Here is a 20901-nt window from a genome sequence, read left to right as displayed (position 1 = left end):
TCATGACAGTCCAGATCCTGCAGGAGTTTTCCAAGCATAGGAATAAATAAAGAGTCAGAGACACTAGCAATGGTGGCCTGCCCCACTCGGGTTCACCAGCACTGGGAAAGACTAACTGTGGGTATCTTCCCTTCTGGTCATGTAGAGGGTGCCATGTCCATCTGAAAATGATGGCAGAGCCTCTGCGATTGCGGTTGTACTAATCTGGGCACCATGAGCCACAGTAAGTCAACGTTTGCAAACACGGCACTATGCCGTTCTCAGAACCCAGCATTTCCCTGGTCCTCCCTTCTTTCTGCTGAGCGGCTTTGCCCTCCTCCTGGGCTCTCTTCTTCCCTCCTGCCTCATGCACACAGCACCTCCCCATGAAATTAAATCTGCTGAATTTTGTGGAGCAAAACTTCCAGGAAACCGTCTTTAAAACTGTGGTGCACATCCAAATAATTATTTGAGGATCTTGTTATTTTCATTTTTCAGAAATCTGAACACGAGAAGAGTCCAAAAATCTAGGCAACTGCTTTTTCCTTGAGGGAGTATGTTGACATATCCAGAAAATAATTTCCAAAGCACTGTGAGATGTTTGAAGTTGTTTTTCTGTCTAGACAATGTGTGTGGCTTGCACAGCACATTTGTTCAGTGTGTCTTCTTAGACGGCCTTGCCAGGTGATTGGAAATAAGAAACAGGTTCTTTAAAATCACCCCCTCCCTTGCCCATCTCCCCCAGCTCAGGGGCTTCCGTACATTCCAACCGTACAATGTTTTACTTTATCGCCCTGTGTGGCCTTGCTCAGTTTAGATTTGAACCCGGTTCAAAAAAAGCCCAAGTGGGGAAAAGGGTTGTGCAAGAGTTGCGTGTTTATATTGCACTGTATGTTCTTGACAATCTGGCTATGTGATCCATAAACATGAATCTTAAATTTTATGAGATTACCAATCAACTTTTCAGCAAATCTTACAGATTGCAAGTCAAAAATGGGGAACATGCTAGATAAACCAATATAAGCCCTAACCGAGTTTATATAAGACAGTGAACACAAGGGCATTTATCAAGCCAGAAAAGCAAACTTTTATGGAGCCTCTACTGCGGCATCATCCTGTTGCTAGGTTATCAGGGATACAGACATGAGCAGGACCTGGGCGCTCAGGCAGAAAAGCCAGTGTGTGCGCCACGTCTTTATAGAAAGATTGGTTCGAGTTCTCATGAAAAGGCAAAAGAAGAAGAAGGGGAAAAAAAAGACCCTGGAGAATATAATACAAGCATTAAGCTGATTAGTTCAATTTCAAATCAAACAATTCCTCATGCTGACTTCTATTTACATGGGAGCAGCTCTGAGACTGGATGAGACTTGATGAATCTTGTTGGCTACAGTTTCCTGACTTATTACTACACACCATCCTCTCATAGGGCATTGTATTACAGGTTGGATATACGGTCCAAACAGACTTATAAACTTGGCAGATGCCTTTTGCCTGCTCAAACATAGAACAAAAACCATCATCTTTAACTGATTTATGCACACCTCACATTCCATACTTGTGTTACTACAGTTATGTATATTACCTTTAAAAGTTTGTGTGTTTTCAGAAAAAAAAAATCAAACACCAATGAGGACAAGTATCCCAAGTGATCCACTTTCTCAGAATGCCTCTGTTACAGTTTCAATCTGCTGCGTGACGTGGTCCAGCCTCACAGACTACTCCAGTAAGGATCTTAAAAAAACCCTGTGCTTTCCCATTACTAGACAACAAAGGACTTGACTATTACCCAGAGTTCCCTAGACATGCAGTCAGCCCCAGACAACAGGAAGCAGTTTAGAGAACACAATAATTGTTTAATGGATGTTTATCACCAAAGTTTAGGAGGGTTGGTTGTAAGTTGTTGTTGGTCATGGTCAGGAAAAAAAGCTGAACAAAGGTGACCAGATTCAGGAAACTCATTTTGAAGGGCAAAGAGGGGGTGTAGTACAGAAATGATGGGTTAAAAGGGTGGCGTGTTGTGTCTACTTTTGAACAAAAATCAACTACTAGTCTCAAATATTTTATATTGATATGGGTTTTTATATATTGTTACAAATTTAAGGTTATTTTTGTTATACTGTATATGTTTCTACTCTTGTTCATGGTGTTGGACTTATGCAGATCATTTAACAATGTAATGCAAATTTTTATTCCTTGAAAGCAATTATTATAACTATTTAGGATAATTTAGAAATGCAGGCTTGTAGATAGTCATCTATGACAATCAAACTTAGAGTCATGCTAGCACTGTTTTCAAGGTAAAACAGAGATACACTTTAAACAGATATAGGCGGTCTTCAAACACTTCAAAGACTGACAGAATGTGGCAATTAAAATGCTTTAATAACATAAGGCTTTTCATGATAGTGAGACCCTTCTCTTTGCAGCACCAATATACTTCAAAAAATACTGATGTACATCAAAGAACTTCAATATTGAGGTTGCCTTCTTTGTAGCAAAGTTAGTCATTGGGCAAGAAACTGTTCTTGCCTCAACTGCTAACAGTATGCTGACCAAACTGAATAAAGAGGACACAAAAGAAGGTGACTGTCAAACTTGCCAAGACAATGTAGGACAGTCCTTCAAAATTCCTGCTTCACAGAAAATTTCATCAGATATTCTAGGCCTGTAGGCTGAAGATGGATGCCCCAATATTGCAGAGGAACCTTGGGTGACTGTCCAGGCAGCCAGAAGTCTCTGTTGTTTCTATAGTTTTGGAAGGTGCTTGTTCTGCACTTCCTATTTACTCAGGTAATATTATATCCTGCTGAGGTATTTGATGGGATTGAAGACTAGATAGTTATAGTGACAGTTTTTCTTGCTACCAAATGGAGAAAAGAAATTACATAAGATGTGTAAAGTATATAAGGTTGAAAGACATAAGAGCTTAAGTTTTTTATCTAAGGAAATATTTTTAGGTCTAAAAAGGTAGTTTTGGGTTGGTAATACAAGTTAGGTTATAAAGTAAATTAGGTACAAAACTTTTGACTGGCCAAGTTAGGTTAGATAATGGAGAATTTTCTCTGATTTTGCCAAATATAGACAGACTGGACATTGTAAATGTGATTCTTATCTGACAGTTGTTCTTCTTGTATGTAATTTTACTGTGTTACAGTTACAACTTTACCTTTTATTTCTATAAAAGGAGGAAATGTGGGATGTCTGCACACTGTGGATGGATTGCTGTGATTGGTGTAGTAAAAAAGCTGAATGGCCAAGAGCCAGGCAGGATGGGCAGGACTTCAGCGCAGAAAGAGAGAACAGTGCCATGAAGAAAAGTGGGGGAAGCAGAAAGGGCAGTACACAGACGAGGTACTGAGTCACACAAAAGAATGTAGATTAATAAATACAGGTTAATTTAAGTTATGAGAGCTAGTTAGGAACAAGCCTAAGCTGAGGCCGAGCTTTCATAATTAATAATAAGTCTCCATGTCATTATTTGTGAGCTGGAAGGCCAAAGAGAGATCCAACTACACCCCTTCATATGCAGTAGTGGTTCCAACCCTCCTAATGTAGTGACCCTTTAATACATACAATTCCTCGCGTAGTGGTGACCCTAACCATAAAATTACTTTCATTGATACTTCATAATTGTAGTCTGGCTACTGCTGTGGGGAACAAAGACAAGCAGGAGACAGTGCCTCTTTCCTTCCTCCAGCGTGTAGATGTCTGTTGGTTGCCTCGCTGACTCTGGACCACAGGGCCCTCCTCAGCTGTCCCTTCCTGCTGGCCCCTGTAAGCCACCTTTGCTTGCTCTATGCTACCTGTAAGTCCAGTTTGCCACTTGATTCAGCTCCTCAAAGAGTGGAATCTGATTGGCTGCCAGATACCAACCTGCAGGCTAGCCCACAGCTAGGATCTTCAAATGGACATCTGCATGGCACTCTCCACAGGATCCTCTCTGTGGGAGGGACTCTCGGAGAAACTTCCACCTTTGTGGATCACGTCATTGCTGGTGGCAAAAACGAAAGTGACTGTTGTCCTATGAACATTCTTTGACAGTGAACTTCTAGTTACTGAACATTACCAAAGAACTGAAAGAAAAAGGGAGAAAGGGGCAGGGAATAAAAAGGAAAGTTAGAGACAGGCTGACAAAGAGGGACTTCTCCGTGGGAACTGCTTCCCCGTGTACACATGCCCACGAGAGACTCACAGCTCAGCAGGAGAGGAACAGGTCTGTTTTTAGAGAAACAATAATGTAAACGTGAAAAGTAAACAAAAGGGAAGCCCTGGCTGGATTGGAGCCAGTTTCTCAGCTCCACACATCTGGAGCAGAGACAGGACCAGGTGAGGCGCTGTCCCAGCTCCGCAGTTCTTGCCTCCCTGGGAACCGGCTGCTGGGGATATTTACATTACTAGACCGTGGCTGGCTATGCTGTGCTCGGCACTTGGATATGTGGTTAAATAATCTGTGGTTTGGCTGCTGGTTTCTTTAGTGTGGTTAAATAATTGGTGTTGTCTTGGTTGCTAGCTACTTTAAAAACGTCTGTGTGCACTTGTCTCTCCCTCGCTCACTTTTTTCTTCCTCTCGAGCAATTCTGACAAGCCCCTGGCAGAAACTGGCTGCCGGCTTTTGAAGAGACATCCTAACCCCTGTTGCCATGAACCCTTCCCCACAAGCTTTACAAGGGCCTGAGAATCTCAGAAACTCCTTGCTCAGGCCTACAAGGTCCGCAGAAGGAATTCAGCTCACCTCTGCTTCTACGAGAGAGGAGGCTGTGGGCACCTGGGGCTTCCGGCCTTCAAGGCCAGGACTCACGTACTCCCCAGATTCCCAACGAGAACTGGGGCAGCAAATGTGCTGACCTTGGATAAATGACCAGGAGGGCACAGCTTCCTCTGTGACTTGATCTGTGGGATCTGGGACGGGCCTTGACCCACAGAGGTGGTCAGCATTTGCCGAATAACCAGCCATGAGAGAGGGAATTTCATAATTCAGGGCGAACTTAACTTTTGTTGAATGCTCACCAAACTGCCAAAAACCACTATGCGCTGGGGCGAGGAGAAACCATCTACATTATATCTCCCCTGCCACACCCCAATCCTCCCCTCCACTCCTGACCTGTGATGATAGAGGGAGATCCGCTGTCTTCTAAAGGCAAGCTGATTCGTGCAGTTGGGATGGTAGTTGGCTGAAGTCAAAGACGAGCCTACCTCTGACAGACCTATCTCCAACACCTGCACAAGAGCTGGGTAAGACTTGAGTGTGCACTGGGAGGGGAGGACAGAGACAGGGGCCCCGGGGTCTTCCTGCCCAGCCCAGCCAAAGCAGGGGGCTCCCAGTCAGTGACAGACCCTGCCTCAAGACAATAAAGTGAAGACAACCGGGAAAGATACGCAGTATCCCACGCTGGGCTCCACGTGCCTGATGAGGAATGCCCTTCTGTTTATGTGTTGCTTTTATTGACTAATGAATAAAGCCACTTCGACCAATGGCTTAGCAGAGTAAAGCCAGGCGGGAAGTCCAAACAGAGAGTAGAGAGTAGGCTGTAGCCTAAACCGGCTCAGGACACAGCCAGCCCACAGCTGCTGCTTCACGCTCTCCCTGGGCCTTGTCTGTCCGCTTTCTTCTTGGTTTTCTCTCGTTTTTGTATAGCTAAAACTTGCTTTATTCCTCTGTCTTCTGGCTTTCCCATCCTGATTATAAGAATTTTCCTAAGTTATAGATTAGGAGCCATCGCCTAGATTTTCTTATTTGATTTCTAGAATTTTACTTAGCAACATGTAAGTTTTTGATCCGATTGTAGCGATCATATTTCTTGATAAACTGATGGCTGTGTTTGTTTAAGAAACTTTCTTCTCCACCCCAGAGCAAAGTCCCTTCGTAAACTTTCCACATGACAACGGCCTCCCTGTAACAAGTACATGTTCAGTACTAACACGGATGAGCTTCGTACACCCCAAACAGCAGCTCTGCAGCTTCCATCAGCCACTGCGTTTTCCATGTGAACGTTTCCTCAATTCCAGGAACCCTATAGGTCTTTAGATGGTACTACATATACTTTGGAAATTTAACATCTTGTTACATTTATCTTCCTATGTGTCTACATATTTTAAAGCTTTTTTAAAAATATTATAATTTTATTCATATTTTTATTTAAGTTGTCCTTGCCTGCAAAATGTGTTTCTAAATATAGTTTTTATCAAAACATATATAAAATATTTCTGAAAATTTCCTTCCTTCCATCTGACATTTAGGAAAGAAGCTTTATGTGGGATATTTGTCTGGAATGTAAATGTTTTCCCACATTTTCACAGTAAGCTTACTGCATCCATGACTTCATCATCTGTGTGGCCCACATACCTGGCAGAAACAGTACACAGGAGGAAAGGTGGACTTCTGCCCATGGTTTCAGGTCCCTGTCTGCTCCGCCCTCCATGGGGACAAGACTGTGTGGTAGATGCTGTTCACATTACAACAGTCCAGGATGCAGACAGAGCTGAGCTGGAGCCAGGGGCTGGGCTCTGGAGAAGCTGCCCCTTGTGTCCTCAGCCCCACCTCCTAACAGATTTATAGTCTCACAAAACAGAGCCACTAGCTAGGGAACAAGCGTTTAAAACATGAACTTGTGGGGCATATTTAGGACTCAAACCATAACGTCAAACCATAATGTTTCTGTTCATTTGCTATTGCTTTTGAGATAGAGTCTTGGTAAGTGTCCCAGCCTCTTTTACTTTGACTATCACCTGACTCAGCCTCCTGGGGTTGAGAGTATGGGCATGCACCAAACAAATCAGCACAACAGAAATTTATTTTCTAGTCATGAAAAACATAGCTGTAGGCCCAGAGAAGTTGTTCCCCAGATACTAAAAATTTGCATGCCTGTTAGTCAGCTTTCTGTTAATATGACAAATGCCTAGAGGGTCAGTACATGGGGCTAGTAAGAGCTCATAATTTACGGACTTCAACCTGCAACCTAACAGCCCTGTTGCTTTGGGCCTATGGAGACACATGATGTTGGAAAACAAGAGCAGCACATCAGTGTGAGAAGCTGTTTGGGTCACTGTTCACCCTTATACAAAGCTGGATGTGGCAGTGCACACCTGTGCCCCAGCATTGCAGACACCGAGGCAAGAGGATCCCAGGGCTTGCTGGCCAGCTGGTCCAGGAACTGGTGAGTTCCCGTTTCAGTGGAAGACACTGTCTTAAAATATAAGGTGGAGAAGAATCAAGGAAGACACTGGGTATAAACCTCTTGCCTCCATGCGTGGGCATGCACGGACACCCCAAATCTTTGTGTTCCACAGTTAAGCCATGTGATTCTACAAGAACAGACAATTTTGCCAACACAGTGTCCACACTGGAGTTCATAACACACCACAGTCTCTGACCGGAGCTGAGAAGCATTGGGCAGCACTTGTTGGCGTTGCATGGCATTAGGGCATGCACAGTGCAAAGGTTGCTGGGAAATCATTTGCTGCAACCCAGGGGAGTGCTGCCTGAACCTCCTCTGATTCGTAGGTGTTGGTTTTTCATAAAGTTGGGGTCATTGGACATTCAGGGACTTTTCCTGTTGTCAGTTTGACGCCCAACATTGAGTGTAATGACTCACTTGTATAAGAAGTAATGTTTTAGGGGGCTGGAGAGATGGCTCAGCAGTTAAGAGCATTGCCTGCTCTTCCAAAGGTTCTGAGTTCAATTCCCAGCAACCACATGGTGGCTCACAACCATCTATAACGAGGTCTGGTGCCCTCTTCAGGCATACATGCAGACAGACTATTGTATACATAATAAATAAATAAATATTTTTTTTAAAAGTAATGTTTTAGAGTTAGTGGTTCCAGAGTGCTGGCTGAAGAGGAACAGGCATGCCTTGTGTGGTCTGCTTATATTATATTCATACTGAAATTAGAAAAGAAAAGCTTTAAATGTGTCAATTGAAAGGCCTATTCTCTGGCTATTCCTTTCCTGTCCACAGGCTTCTCATAGCCTTAATTTAATAGAACACTGGGATCAGTGGAGGGCAGTAAGAGGTTGGCTTAATTTTTATTTATTTATTTATTGCTTGCCTGCCAATATTTAATAATGAAAGTTACCATTTTCCTTGAGGAGAATTCCAATTTTCCAAATAGAACAGTTTATAAAGTTTGAAAGCTTGATCATCAGAAGAAGAATTAGTTAAGCAGAAATATGCTTAAGAAATTTCCCCCAGCCCCCACCCACCCCAACCCTCCTTGGTACCTGGGGAGAAACTGAAATGCAGTGAGTTCGTCTCGGCATTTGTGTTCTGAGAATCGCACATATGCTTCTTGGATGCCTCTAAACATGAAAGCTCAGGCTTCCTCGGAGCAGTGACCCTATTTCTTATTTATGTGGTAACTGACTTCTCCAGAGCAAACACCGCAAGACACTCAGGCAGGTTCCACAGAGTTTCCTGTGACCTTACCTTGAAAGCACCAGAGACAGTTACTTCTGCCATGTTCCATTAGTCAATGTCAGAAAAGCCTGCCTGTTGTTTTTATCTAAGTTGTTCTATTTATCAATAAAGACTCGGGAGTCAGATGTTGGGGTGAAAACCTGCTAGATCAGAGAAACCGAGAAACAACCAGCTGATCTTCCTTCTTGGTCAGAGATGTCTCACCACGCTGTGCAAAACTGAAGAGATCTCTAATCGCTAAGTCCCTCCCTACTCCTTACTGTGTGTCTCTCTCCGTCTGAATTTCTGGCTCTTCCATTTTATCTATAGCTAACTTCTGTCAAATAGTTACTGGCTCTGCCCCATCCAAGGTTAAATCAATTAACACATTCTTGGAGATTCACAGCACAATCAAATATCCCACAACACCTGCCCAAGATTCTCAGGAAAGGGAAACCGATTCAGGTCTTTATCTGGTGTCAGTGCTAGGAATGGAGGGAGAAAAGCTGATGGCCACCCATGTCGGAGACTATCCACAGGCCTCTGAGAAATAAAGAGAACTCTAGCAGAGCTTTCTCATCAGGACTCCAGCATGCAAACAATGACACAGAGATGTGTTATTAATTATGAAAGTTTGGCCTTTAGCTTAGGCTTGTTCCCAACTAGTGTAGGCTGAGACTGATTGCTCATTTCCCAGCCACTCAGACCCGATAATCACACAGAAACTCTATTAATTACAACACTGTTCAGCAGTGATTCAGGCATATCTCTAGCTAGCTCTTACGTCTTGAATTAACCCATTTCTATTAATCTGTGTATCACCACGAGGCTGTGGCCTACCCAGTAAGGTTCTCACTGGTGTCTTTCTCCTTTGGTAGGTAGCTATATGGCATCTCCTTGACTACACCTATTGGCTCTCTATATCTCTGTTCAGATTTCCCTCCTTACTTTGCTAAGCCATTGGCCGAAACAGCTTCTTTATTAACCAATGGTGATAAAAACATATTCACAACATACAGAGGGGAATCCCACATCAAACTAGCTCTTATAACTTGATTAACCCACATTTTAAATCTGTGTTCTGCCATGTGGCTCTCTAGGTCATCTTCCTCCTGCACATCCTGCTCTCCCTGAATCTCGCTAGTGAATCCTGTGCTCCCTGGTTCCTCCTCCTCTTCCTCTCTCTCCACATAAATCCCACCTATCCCATTCTGATTATCTATTGGCCTTCAGCTCTTTATCAAACCAATCACAGCAATACATCATCACACAGTGTACAAATATCCCACAACAGAGGAGGGGCTTGGGAAACAGCTCAGTAGTTAAAGCACTTGCCACGCAAGCACGAGAACAGGAGTTTGGATTCCCAGAACCCATAAATCCAGGGTGGGCTTTCCTGTAATTCCACCCCTAGAAGAGAGCGACAAAAAAGACAGTGATGTTTTGAATAAGAATGGCCTCTATAGGCTCCCCTGTTTGAGTGCCTAGTCCTAGAGGAACTGTTTGGGAAGAACTAGGAGTTGTGGCCTTATTGGCAGTGTGACACAAGGTTCTCTCTCTCTCTCTCTCTCTCTCTCTCTCTCTTCCTCCCTCCCTCCCTCCCTCTCTTTCTCCCCCTCCCTCCCTCTCTCTGTCTCTTTGTGTATGTGTGTGTGTGTGTGTGTGTGTGTGTGTGTGTGTGTGAGAGAGAGAGAGAGAGAGAGAGAGAGAGAGAGAGAGAGAGAGATGTGAGCTCTTAGCACCATGCCTGCCTTCCTGCCACCATACTTCCCACCATGATGATCATGAACTAATCCTCTGAAACTGGAAGTAAGCCCCCAATAAAATGCTTCATTTTACAAGTTACCTTAGTCATGGTGTTTTATCACAGCAGTAGAACAATAATTAAGACACAGGGGATCCTCAGAGAAAGCTAGCGACCAAGATTATGCATATCCTCAAGCTCTGGGTTTGATTGAGAGACCTGCCTCAGGGAATAAGGTGGGAGAGCCCATGAGAATGATTTCAGATACCAAGCTGGTGCCTCTGCATGCATGTGCATACATGTACAGGTACATCCACCACCTTAGTCACTTTTCTATTGCTGTGAAGAGACACTGTGACCAAGGCAACTTGCAAAAGAAAGCATTGATTTGGGGGGGGGGGGCTGGCTTACAGTTTCAGAGAGTGAGACCAGGCCCATCATTTAGTGTCTGTGGCAGCATGCAGGCTGGCATGGTCCTGGAGCAGTCACTGAGAGCTGACAGCAACCAAGTGACAGGGAGCAAGACAGGACCCTGTGTGGGTTTTGAAACCTCCAAGCCCGCTCCCAGTGACACACCTGTTCTAAGGACACAGTCCTAGCCTTTCCCAAACAGTTCCATCATCTAGGGACCTACAGTTCAAATATATGAGCCTATAGTGACTGTTCTCATTCAAACTAACACACATATACAAACACATACACATACATGCACACGCACAAGCTCACCATAGGCATATACAGAAATGGAAAGAACAAGAGAAAAACAAAAAAAAAAAAAAAAAAGAAAGTCCATAAAATAAGTTTAAACAGTTAATAGCACAAGCTGCTCTTGCAGAAGACCCAGGTTCAGTTCCCAGGACCCCCATGGCAGCCCACAATACCCTCTAACTCCAGTTCTAAGCCACCTGAAGCCCTCTCTAGCCTCCGCAGGTGCTGTGTGTACATGGCACACCAGTAGTCCAGCTGGGACAGCATCAGTAGGCGAAGCCAAGCTTCTGTCCTTGGCGCCCTGGGGGGGGGGGTGCCAGCGGGATTCAAAACTGAGAAGTCAAGAAGAGGAGGGAGAGAGGGAGGGAGGACTGAGTGTTCACAGACATGGTATTCTTACCTAGTAGGAGCCTGAGGTGCAGAAAGGCCTATGCGTAAGATAGCACAGCCTGCGGTCGCGGCCAGCTCCTCTCCCCTTCCATGACAAGGCCCTGAGTCTCTGGAGAGGCCTTCAGGGCGAGCAGAGATCTTGTTCTCCCTTAACTCCCACTAAGATTTTATCAAGGCTAAGATTTCACTTGAGTAGTAAAAATGAACCATTTTATAACCTCCGGAACAGAGACGGTCAGAGCATGTCCCCAGTAAGCAGCTAAACAGCAACAGTACCCCTGCTAAATTTTGCTGGACATGTAGACTTCCAGGCATTCCTGGGGGTTAGCTGTCTGAGACTCCAGGAGCCAGGAATCCAGAATTGAACACAAGGTCTCCAGATGATTGTCCTGTGGGCTGTTTTGAGATCTCTCTAAAGAAGCCGAAACAAACACACACTTGAAGATGCATCTCAGGACTGGCCTTCAGGGGAGCTTGGAAGTACAGATTGCTCAGGATGTTAGCAAGTGTCTAACCTGGCCCTGACTAGATGGAACCCGCAGGCCTTGAACTTGCAGTGAGCCTCCTGCCTGTGCCTGGGATGAATAACCTTGCTGCAGCATGCCTGCACAGTGTTTGAGGACATATTTGCGTTTGTTTTCCGCTACAAAAATCAAAGCACCATAGCTAGCCTCCGCATAGCTCAGTCTGGTTCTCCCATGGTTTGAGGCGATTGCAGAGGCACAACTCCCCAGCCTGAGCAGTAAGCCTTTTCCAATCGCCAGGTTAATCCACCTGGGTCTTGGCTCTGGCCCTCACTTTTACCCTTTCAAATACCTTGTCTCTTTGGAGAGGGGGACAGTTCACTTTCTGAGCGCGCTGCAGCTGGGATACCCTATGCTTCGGCAGCGACTTAAAATTAAAATTTGTGACAGATGGAATCGACAGGCTCACCAAGAGCGCCAGTTTTTGACAGGCCGCAGACTCGCGGTGCCTCTGGTGGCCAAAGGCTGTTTTGCGCCACAGTTAAGGTAGCTTGTGAGAGTTCTGTTCTTCAGCTCTGCCGGCAGCTTTGCTTCAACACACTGAAGAACTGAAATGTACACTTCAGAGCTCGTAGCGGGTCGGTTTACCTCGGGCCCCTGTGCTGTGACTGCAGCTAGGTCGTAGCGCTCAGCATTCCACGTGTGTTTAACGCTACGATTTGTCGTTGCCGTTTGTGTTACAATCGTGAGTTAAGAGATGGATTTCAGTTCTTTGGACTTCTTACATCTGGAAAACGACGCTCAGGGCAAGGGTCTTACCTGCCCGATTAAGAAACTAAAAGCTAGTGGAAAGTGCCTGTCTTTCTTGTGATGGTGGTAGTGATTGTGGTCATGAGTGTGTGTGTGTGTGAGTGTGTGTGTGTGTGTGTGTGTGTGTGAGAGAGAGAGAGAGAGAGAGAGAGAGAGAGAGAGAGAGTCCGCGTGTGCCTGCACACGAACTGTGTCTAAGTTTCTAAAGTCTTACACTAAATTCTCAGGACCTCCTCCCTTCGCTATACTCCCAGAGGTAATCAGGACTCAAAGACGGGGAGCCTGAAAATTAAAGTGACTTTCGAACTCTCTCGAATGCAAAGATGGGGGATAAGTAAGAATTAATAAAAGTGCCCCCCCACCCAAACAAAAAGGGGGCGGGGGAAGCGAACAAAAAGGCTGGTGGCTGAGCCGGATGCAGGCAGCTGGCCCTAAGCCCTGCCCGCTGGCTCTGTGCGCGAGCTGGGGTTCGGTATCCCAGCCTCCTGAAGAGTGGGAGGAGCTGGGCCTGTGTCAGGCTCCCTAAGCCGTTCCTTTCAAGCCCTGAATGCCTGAATGTGAGCTGCCCACCGCCCTCCCCCACTCTGCAACCCCACTCCAGCGGCTCGTAAAAAAAAAAAAAAGTTTCAACAACAACAGGCTGGACCAATAGCAGCGCGCAAAACCCGGGAAGGGGGCCGAGCAAAGGGCGCCCGAGAGTGGAGAAAGGAGAAAGCGGGCAAGCCTGGAGCGCGCGGGGCCGGGGCTCGGCGATCCGAAGGAGCGTTGCTAATGTTTTTGTTTGTTTGCTTTTCTATGCATGCATAATGAGGGGGCGCCGCGGCACCACACGGGGGCTCCAGGCCCATTTTTGTATTTAAAGCCTCGCCGCGAGCGAGTCGGCAGCCGGGCTCCGCAGATCCGCTCCCCAGGCTCCAGGTCCCCAAGCCCAGCAGCACGCTCCGAGTTTCGGGGTCTCCTAGCGCCCGGCGCCCAGAGCTTCCCGGAGCGTGGCCAAGGCCAGGGCGGAGGGGGAGGGGACCCGGCGGCCTGGCCGCGGGAAAGGGGATGCGAGAACTGCGAAGTGATACGCGCCGCTGAGCCGGGGACGGAGCAGTCGCCGGCCGCACGATCGTCTGCAGGCGCCGAGCACCATGCACCCCCGGCGCCGCGCGCTCCTGCAGCCTCGCCGCGGCCCTCCGGGGCGGCGTTGAGCGCCTCCAGCCGCCGACCGACCAGAGCCGGACCGGCGTGGCTGCTCCTCTCAGGGAGCCCCGGCCGCGGTGCCGGAACGAACACCCGCCTCTACCAGCCGCCGGGCCGCGAGCATGGATGGATGAGGACGCCCATGCCAGAAGTGCGCGGGACTCGGACAAACTTTTTCAGCGGCCCCGCTGCCGCCGCCCGCGCCTCATCTCCGCTCTGCACCGCGTCCGGCGGCCGCTGCTGCCTGCGATGCTAGCCGCGCTGCTGGGCGGCGGCGGGGCCCGCAAGGGGACCACTCCGGGCGCCTTGCTGTGCCTTATGGCGCTGCTGCAGCTGCTAGGCTCGGCGCCGCGGGGCTCGGGGCTGGCTCACGGCCGCCGCCTCATCTGCTGGCAGGCGCTGCTGCAGTGCCAGGGCGAGCCCGACTGCAGCTACGCCTACAACCAGTACGCTGAGGCGTGCGCGCCGGTGCTGGCGCAGCGCGGCGGGGCTGACGCTCCGGGGCCCGCCGGCGCCTTCCCCGCTTCGGCCGCGTCCTTCTCGCCGCGCTGGCGCTGCCCGAGCCACTGCATCTCGGCGCTAATCCAGCTCAACCACACGCGCCGCGGGCCCGCGCTGGAGGACTGCGACTGCGCGCAGGACGAACACTGCAAGTCCACCAAGCGCGCCATCGAGCCCTGCCTGCCTCGCACCAGCGGCGTGGGCCCAGGCGCGGGAGCTGGCTCGGTCATGGGCTGCACGGAGGCCCGGCGGCGCTGCGATCGCGACAGCCGCTGCAACCTGGCGCTCGGCCGCTACCTGGCCTACTGCGGCAAACTTTTCAACGGGCTGCGCTGCACCGACGAGTGCCGCGCGGTCATCGAGGACATGCTGGCCGTGCCCAAGGCGGCGCTGCTCAACGACTGCGTGTGCGATGGGCTGGAGCGGCCCATCTGTGAGTCGGTCAAAGAGAACATGGCCCGTCTGTGCTTCGGCCCAGACGCGGGCAACGGTGCGGGCAGCAGTGGCTCGGACGGTGGGCTGGACGATTACTACGACGAAGAATATGACGACGAGCCGCGCGCGGGCACGGCGGGCGGCGAGCAGCCCTTGGACGATGACGACGGCCTCGCGCGCCCGGGCGGCGGCGCTGCTGGGACGGGCGGCCGCGGGGATCTGCCCCACGGGCCCGGGCGCAGGAGCAGCAGCAGCGGCAGTGGAGACCACTGGGCGACCCGAGGCGCCTGGACCCCGCTTGTTTGCTTACTGTTGCTGCTGCTGCTCGGATCACACTTGTAGTCCCGGCTGCGGGCTGCTGCAAGCCGGTGCACTCGATCCGGCTGGTTCCCGAGCTGGGCACCTGTGGCTGGGGGTCCCGGGGATGGTCTGGAACACTGACCCGCACTCTCCCTGTGTGGACAGGGCCCAGCATTTACCCCAGCCACCATGCCCGGCCCTCCACTGTGCGGTTTCGAAGCTGGAAATAACCGACTGACCTATCCTACCGGCTCGAATCTGCAGAGTTCAGGACACCCTGCAAAAAGCAAGGGAGGCCTGGGCTCTGCTGAACGGTGGAGGTCTTCACAACTCCAAGGGACTGGGGGAGGGGGTGTGGAGGGAATTGGGTTTGTTTTGTTTTTAAACCGTTTTCCTCTGAAGGGATGAATAGTACTGGTAACGACTTTAATTGCTTGTGGCCACTGAGAAACAGCAATCGTAAGTAAGTGGAAGCGGTCCCTTGCCGGTTCATTCCTGTACTGTGTATAGCAGCCAGGAACCCCAGTGGAGCTGGCGATTGCCTTGTCTGGGACCCCGAAGTCATGTCTGCATTATAACCTTTAACCCCCGCCTCCAGTTTCACTGCCACAGTTCTGATCTCTGAGCACCACGTGTCTTAAAATTAAGGGTCCAAAAACCTGGCCTAGAAAGTTACCATGGTGTTGAACAATGCAACTTTTTATCTTAAAGCTCTGTACTGCCATCTAGGAAAACCTCTGTGTGGTGTTTGTTTTGTTGTCTTTTTTTTTTTTTCACACCAAGAAATTCTAAGTTTGAGTATGCAGAGATTGAATACTGCCTCTGCCCCTATCGGGGTTTTCCACCCTGGTACGTCGTATATAAACTGTATTAAAACTGGGGTTTCTTACCAGTTGCTGTACTTTGTATATAGAATTTTTATAAATTGTATGCGTCAGAAATAATTTATTTTTAAAAAGAAATTAAAAGTTTTAAATCTGCATCAATGTTGCATCACCCCCCCATCCAAGAAATGTATAGAACACATTGGTCACCAGGAACCCACTCCTGCAAGCCCGTTTTGAAGTGTGCTCTGGGTAGAACAGTCTTAAGAATGTACAGTGTATTTTACAGATTTGAAGTAACGTCGTTATTTTTAAGAGAATTTATGGACATTGTAGAAATGTATAAATGCATTTCCAGACTGCCTTAAACATTGTATTTTTATAGACACCATTTTTTAAAGTCCTGTGTTTTAAATAACTATGACTTTGTGTATTTTTTGGTTGTTTTATTAAAATGCACACATCAGTAAAGAGTTTAAACAGTGGCTTTGGGGTAGTTGCCTTCACAGTTACACGGTGGTTAACCCAGTGGTGGGTGGGAGGGGAGTGGAGGGGGCGCGGGAGTCCATCAAACAGCAAGTGGAATGGGAGCTAATGCTGCCTTCAATTTAATGAACAATTAGATGTTTGTAAATGAGGCAACTAAAACAATTTGTAACCGGCCTCTGCTGGTGCTGTTGGCCTTTGTGAAGAGACTTCACAAAATATTGTCTCTTGTGTGAGCTAACCTCTGCCTCAACTCCGAGACCCACCCTGCCCACCCCCTCCCTTCTGCTCCTGACCCCCAGGAGTGTCCTCTCTGCCTTCTCATTCAATCAAACATGCCAATAACATCTGTTACCAATAGGTCTAGGAAGCCTATGAGACTCAATACTTCAAAGCCATTTTCACACTTTTGGTGGAAAAAAAAATACAAAATTTTGTTACAAAACATTGAGGCGTGCAAAAGTAAACACACCGTGGAGGGGACTAATCACCAGGACTGGTAATATTGTCCTGAGGAGCTGTTGAGCAGTGGGCTGAAGGTTGGGCTTCCGCCAAGCCCCTGATGCACACTCAAACGCCCTTACATAAATAATTACGCTCTTAAGCTGTGTCGAGTGCTGATACACTTGACCTTGTAAACAGAGATGTTTGCAGTAGGAATAAACTCCAGCGTTGGAAAATCTTTTAAACATTAACACAAAAGAGAGCAGTCTGTCCTCTGGGGATTTGAGCCTGAACCTCGGCAAGCTAGGCACTTGCGAGGGGGAAAAAGTTTATTTATCTTCTATTCCTGGTGTTTATTTAAAGCTTTTCATTTTAAACTCGGTGATTGGAAGGCAAGTCAGGAGTTTAAAAGTCACCACAAATAAACTTTGTCTGAGGGGTCGACAGATTAGCAAGATCTGATGTCTCTTTATGTGAGACTAGCATGGGCTGGGAAAGCAGCTAGATTTCTCTGCTGCGTCAGTAATTAACCAAATTGAGTGCTTTCTCATGCATTCCCACCTCTACTTTTGAGGCCTAATTTTTTGTCTCTTTCTCTTTTCCTAGCTATTGGTGGGGGAGTCCAAATTTCTCTTCATGTCCCCCAAAGCAAGATTCCCCCATGTGTGGTACCAGAAAGCCCCAGATATTAGCCTGGAGTCTAGGAGAGCGGTGTGTGATTAGACTGGAGTCATCTGAATGGTTCAGCAAACCTGTTAAAACAAAGCCAAGAGCAGCATTTTATTGGAAGGGGGGGACTAACAAAGAATATCCCTAGCAGCTGAAAGGGAAATCAGATTTTATTTTATTTTAACAAAAGGACTACAGGTTAGCAGTACTCCTGCATTTTTTGCTTAAATATATTTAAACCCTCTCCATTCCTGGTTATTTTAACACATTCTTGACTAAAAGTTAAGTCTTTGTCACGGTAAAAGGCCGAGTTCCCCCCCACCCCACCACCACCCCGGTAGTAAGTTAGACAGCGCCAGAAAAGACCCTGACAATTAACGGCTACAATAAACTCACAACTTGATTTTACAGGGTCCTGTCAGAGGCATCTGCCTAGAATAAATCATCACAGCTTAGTCTGGGCAGGAGGGGATGTAGCTTTATGCTTTCTCCCTTGAAGAAAGTGAACATTGATCCATGGCCCACCTATTGAAACAAGGAACCATAGCCCCGAGTCCCCAAGCCTCCGGACAGGTCTCCTGCGTTGTAGGGCAGATTGCAGAGGTGAGAGGGGGTGCAAGGGGCTTCAGGAGTCTGTATGCCACCAACCACTCATCCGCTTCTAGACAGAAAAGATTTTTACAGATGTTGACATCTGCAATATCTCTAGGGAGGCCTTTGGAATTCTGGACATTCAGCAAGCTCAGATGTCTCCTGGAGACGCCTGGAAGTGCCATTAATGAGAGGAAGAGGTAGGGTTTTTTTTGGGGGGGGTTGGCTTTTCTGGAGAATTTCCAGGAAGTTCCCCCACCCCCACCCCATGCGCGCAGGGTTTAGATTTCATGTCTGATCTATCTCCAGGCTGTTTCCATCTCCTCAGTGAGTAGGTTGCGATTCTCTGTGCCGGTTCCTTTGTCTTTGTCAGCCCTTCAGTGACAAAGGTTTGAGGGAGTGTGGGACAATGGTTACGCACAAGGGGGGCAGTTCATTGAGCTGAAGTGGCCATACAGTACCCAGAAGAGGCTCAGCTTCACCGCTCACCCGAGCACACAGCAAGGCTTTTGTGTATGATCACAATGGGCATAGCATAAGGTCTCTGTTGGTTTTTAACCATGTATAGTAATGTACACGTGAAAGCCCCAAATGGGAAGTGGGAAAATGGCCCTGGGGAAAAGAACTTGTCCACTCAGAGGACACCTCTAGACTCGAGTAGAACTCCTGCAGTCATCCATGAGGATAAAAGCAGCTCCTGGTCCCATGTGCCACCTAGTGAAGGGACGACGGGGCTCTAACACGTCCCAAGGGGACCACAGGTCTCTAGTGGAGCCTGCATGAGGACAGGGTCGCATCCCTGCCTACCCTGGAGAGTGTGGCAGGGGAACAGCAGAACATGGCGTTGGGAGGTCATGCACTTTATTTGCCTCAAGCTCATGCATTTACCTCCTTCCAACCGTGTTGCCCAGGATCCTAAATCAGGAAACCCTAATGCCATGAGAACTTCCAGAAACATACAACCAATTCTCAGCTTCTCGGGTTGGACTTGGCTGTATGAGCGCTGAGACACGCTGTGAAAGCTCCAGCATGTATCGTGTGTGCGTCTTCTCCAAAGCTCGGAAAGGAAAAGCACGCCACCATTGTTTTCTGACCCCTCACACCAAGAAACGTGGGGAATGCTGTCAGTTGACCCGGCTTTCCCCCAGGACTCCAAGGAGGACGGTGGGGAGCATCGGTTCATGCAAGCAGTGTGGCCCCGGCTGCGTTTCCAGTGGGGCTCACTGTGCGCCAGTTAAGTTGGACATCACTGTATTCTGTTTGAGAGATTGCTTCTGGGAGAGAGTTGACAAAGTTCACCCTTGACTATCCCGATGACATAAGTAATGTGCTGTTAGCATCAATACCCCCCAAGGCATCCGTTTAATCGATTTCGCAAATAACACAATGATCTACTACAAAATAGTGGACTGTATACACTATATTTTGGCACAAAGATGGTCATTCTCCCACTAGTAACCAGGGGCTCTAAATAAATGATTTCAACAATGTTTTATTAAAGGCGACAAGAGCCCTGGAGCTGCATTAATCGGGGAGAAGTCGAGTGGCACCTTTGTTATGGAAATGTTGAACACATAATGGCAGGGCCAGACAATGTGCGGCCACTTCATTCTTTCAGCCACGCTGACACCTCTTAAAGAGGAACTGCAGGGAAGGATGTGGGAAAGATTTGCTTTCCTAGGAAGCTCTCAGCTCATATTTTGGAGAGCTACCTCCAAACCCTGCGTAAAATGCACTTGAGGAAGCCAGAGGGCTGTTGAGAATATAGAAGGGTTTCTATTCCTTATTTCAGGGGCCTAAGTTCCCTACAGAGTAAGCATCTACTTCCTCTTTTTTTTTTTTTTTTTTTTTGACATGGCATTTCTAAAAAAAATACTTTGCAGATTGTTTTTGAGCTGTTTTTAAAGTGGTTCAAAGGCTCCATGCCATGTATTGCATGCATAATTTGAACAAAGTCTCTTTAAGCAAACTGAAGCAATCTGAAGTCTGTCAACAGGTAAATATGCACAATTAGATCTACGACATCTTCATCTGTGGCCCAAGATAAAATAGTAGTGTCTGCCTCCAGACCCTCCCTGTGAACATGTTGCAATTTTATTTTTTAAATCAATAGCTGTCTTATTAAGGTACCTACAGTGTCTAAGATCTTGGATACTGGTTCCTGAGTCCTGGAGAGAGCAGCCTTCCACAAGAAACTTAGTGTGTATTTTATCCCTGATCAGTCCCTAGTAAGAATCTTGTCCATGTCTATGAGATGTGAGCCTTTCTCGCACAGAGTTCTTTTATGATGTCAGCATCCCTCAATCTTCAGTTTTTGCCTGTCACTTCTTGCTCATCAAATAGTTCCACCTATTTGGAGGATTTTTCATAAGAAGCTTAAAAATGACTTCGTTGGCTGGGTGTGGTGGCTTACACCTTTAGTCCCAACACTCAGGAAGCAAAGACAGGTAGACCTCTGTGAGTTCAAGGCCAGCCCAGTTTGCAATACTGAACAAGTAGAGGGGCATAAATTTTTTTTACAGACATCACGGAGGAAAAATAAACACATGGGATTATTCTTAGTCCATATGGGGACAGATAGTTTTATCACACAGTGAAAGAGGATGGCTTAGCTCCATGGTGGGTTTAAGAAGATCTGGAAGAAACTGACACAGAGGCAAAGCCTGGTGTGTGTGTGGGGGGGGGGGGGGGGGGGGGGGGGGGGGGGGGGGGGGGGGGGGGGGGGGGGGGAGGGGGGGGGGGGGGGGGGGGGGGGGCTGGTGTGGGGGGGGGGGGGGGGGGGGGATCTATGCACTGTGCGTGTGGCCTGGCAGTGGGACCTGAAGTCCTTGATCACCTTGCATCTATCCTTGAGCAAGGAGGGAAGCATGCTGGTGCTTTTGATCCAGTCTGGGTCTCTAGCTGATGAGATGGACCACTGCCCTTCAGAGTACGTTTCCCTCCTCAGGTAGCCTCTCTGGAAGCATTGTCATAGA

General features: G+C 47.8%; 1 protein-coding gene and 1 long non-coding RNA gene across 4 annotated transcripts in view; one reads left to right on the top strand and one right to left on the bottom strand.

Annotated features, from left to right (window-relative positions):
- LOC126502436 (uncharacterized) overlaps nucleotides 1-13095 on the bottom strand; it is a 48740-nt gene extending 35645 nt beyond the window's left edge. For all 3 annotated transcript variants that reach the window (XR_007591933.1, XR_007591931.1, XR_007591932.1), the window contains exons 1-2: nucleotides 11228-13095; nucleotides 3853-4052 (exon numbers count right to left, since the gene is read on the bottom strand). This is a non-coding gene — a long non-coding RNA (uncharacterized lncRNA). The remainder of the gene's footprint in view (nucleotides 1-3852; nucleotides 4053-11227) is intronic.
- Nucleotides 13096-13798: 703 nt separating this feature from the next.
- Gas1 (growth arrest specific 1) lies at nucleotides 13799-16221 on the top strand. Its single transcript, XM_050143396.1, has one exon. It carries the CDS (start codon nucleotides 13803-13805, stop codon nucleotides 14952-14954), a length of 1152 nt encoding a protein of 383 aa, XP_049999353.1. The 5' UTR covers nucleotides 13799-13802; the 3' UTR covers nucleotides 14955-16221.
- Nucleotides 16222-20901: the final 4680 nt, after the last annotated feature.

The sequence above is a fragment of the Alexandromys fortis genome, unplaced genomic scaffold (assembly GCF_014885135.2).
Source record: "Alexandromys fortis isolate MF-2015 unplaced genomic scaffold, M_Fortis_MF-2015_v1.1 scaffold_1, whole genome shotgun sequence".
Classification (NCBI taxonomy): domain Eukaryota; kingdom Metazoa; phylum Chordata; class Mammalia; order Rodentia; family Cricetidae; genus Alexandromys; species Alexandromys fortis.
Note: the sequence above shows the minus strand (reverse complement) of the source record. Positions and strands in the feature narration are given on the sequence as shown.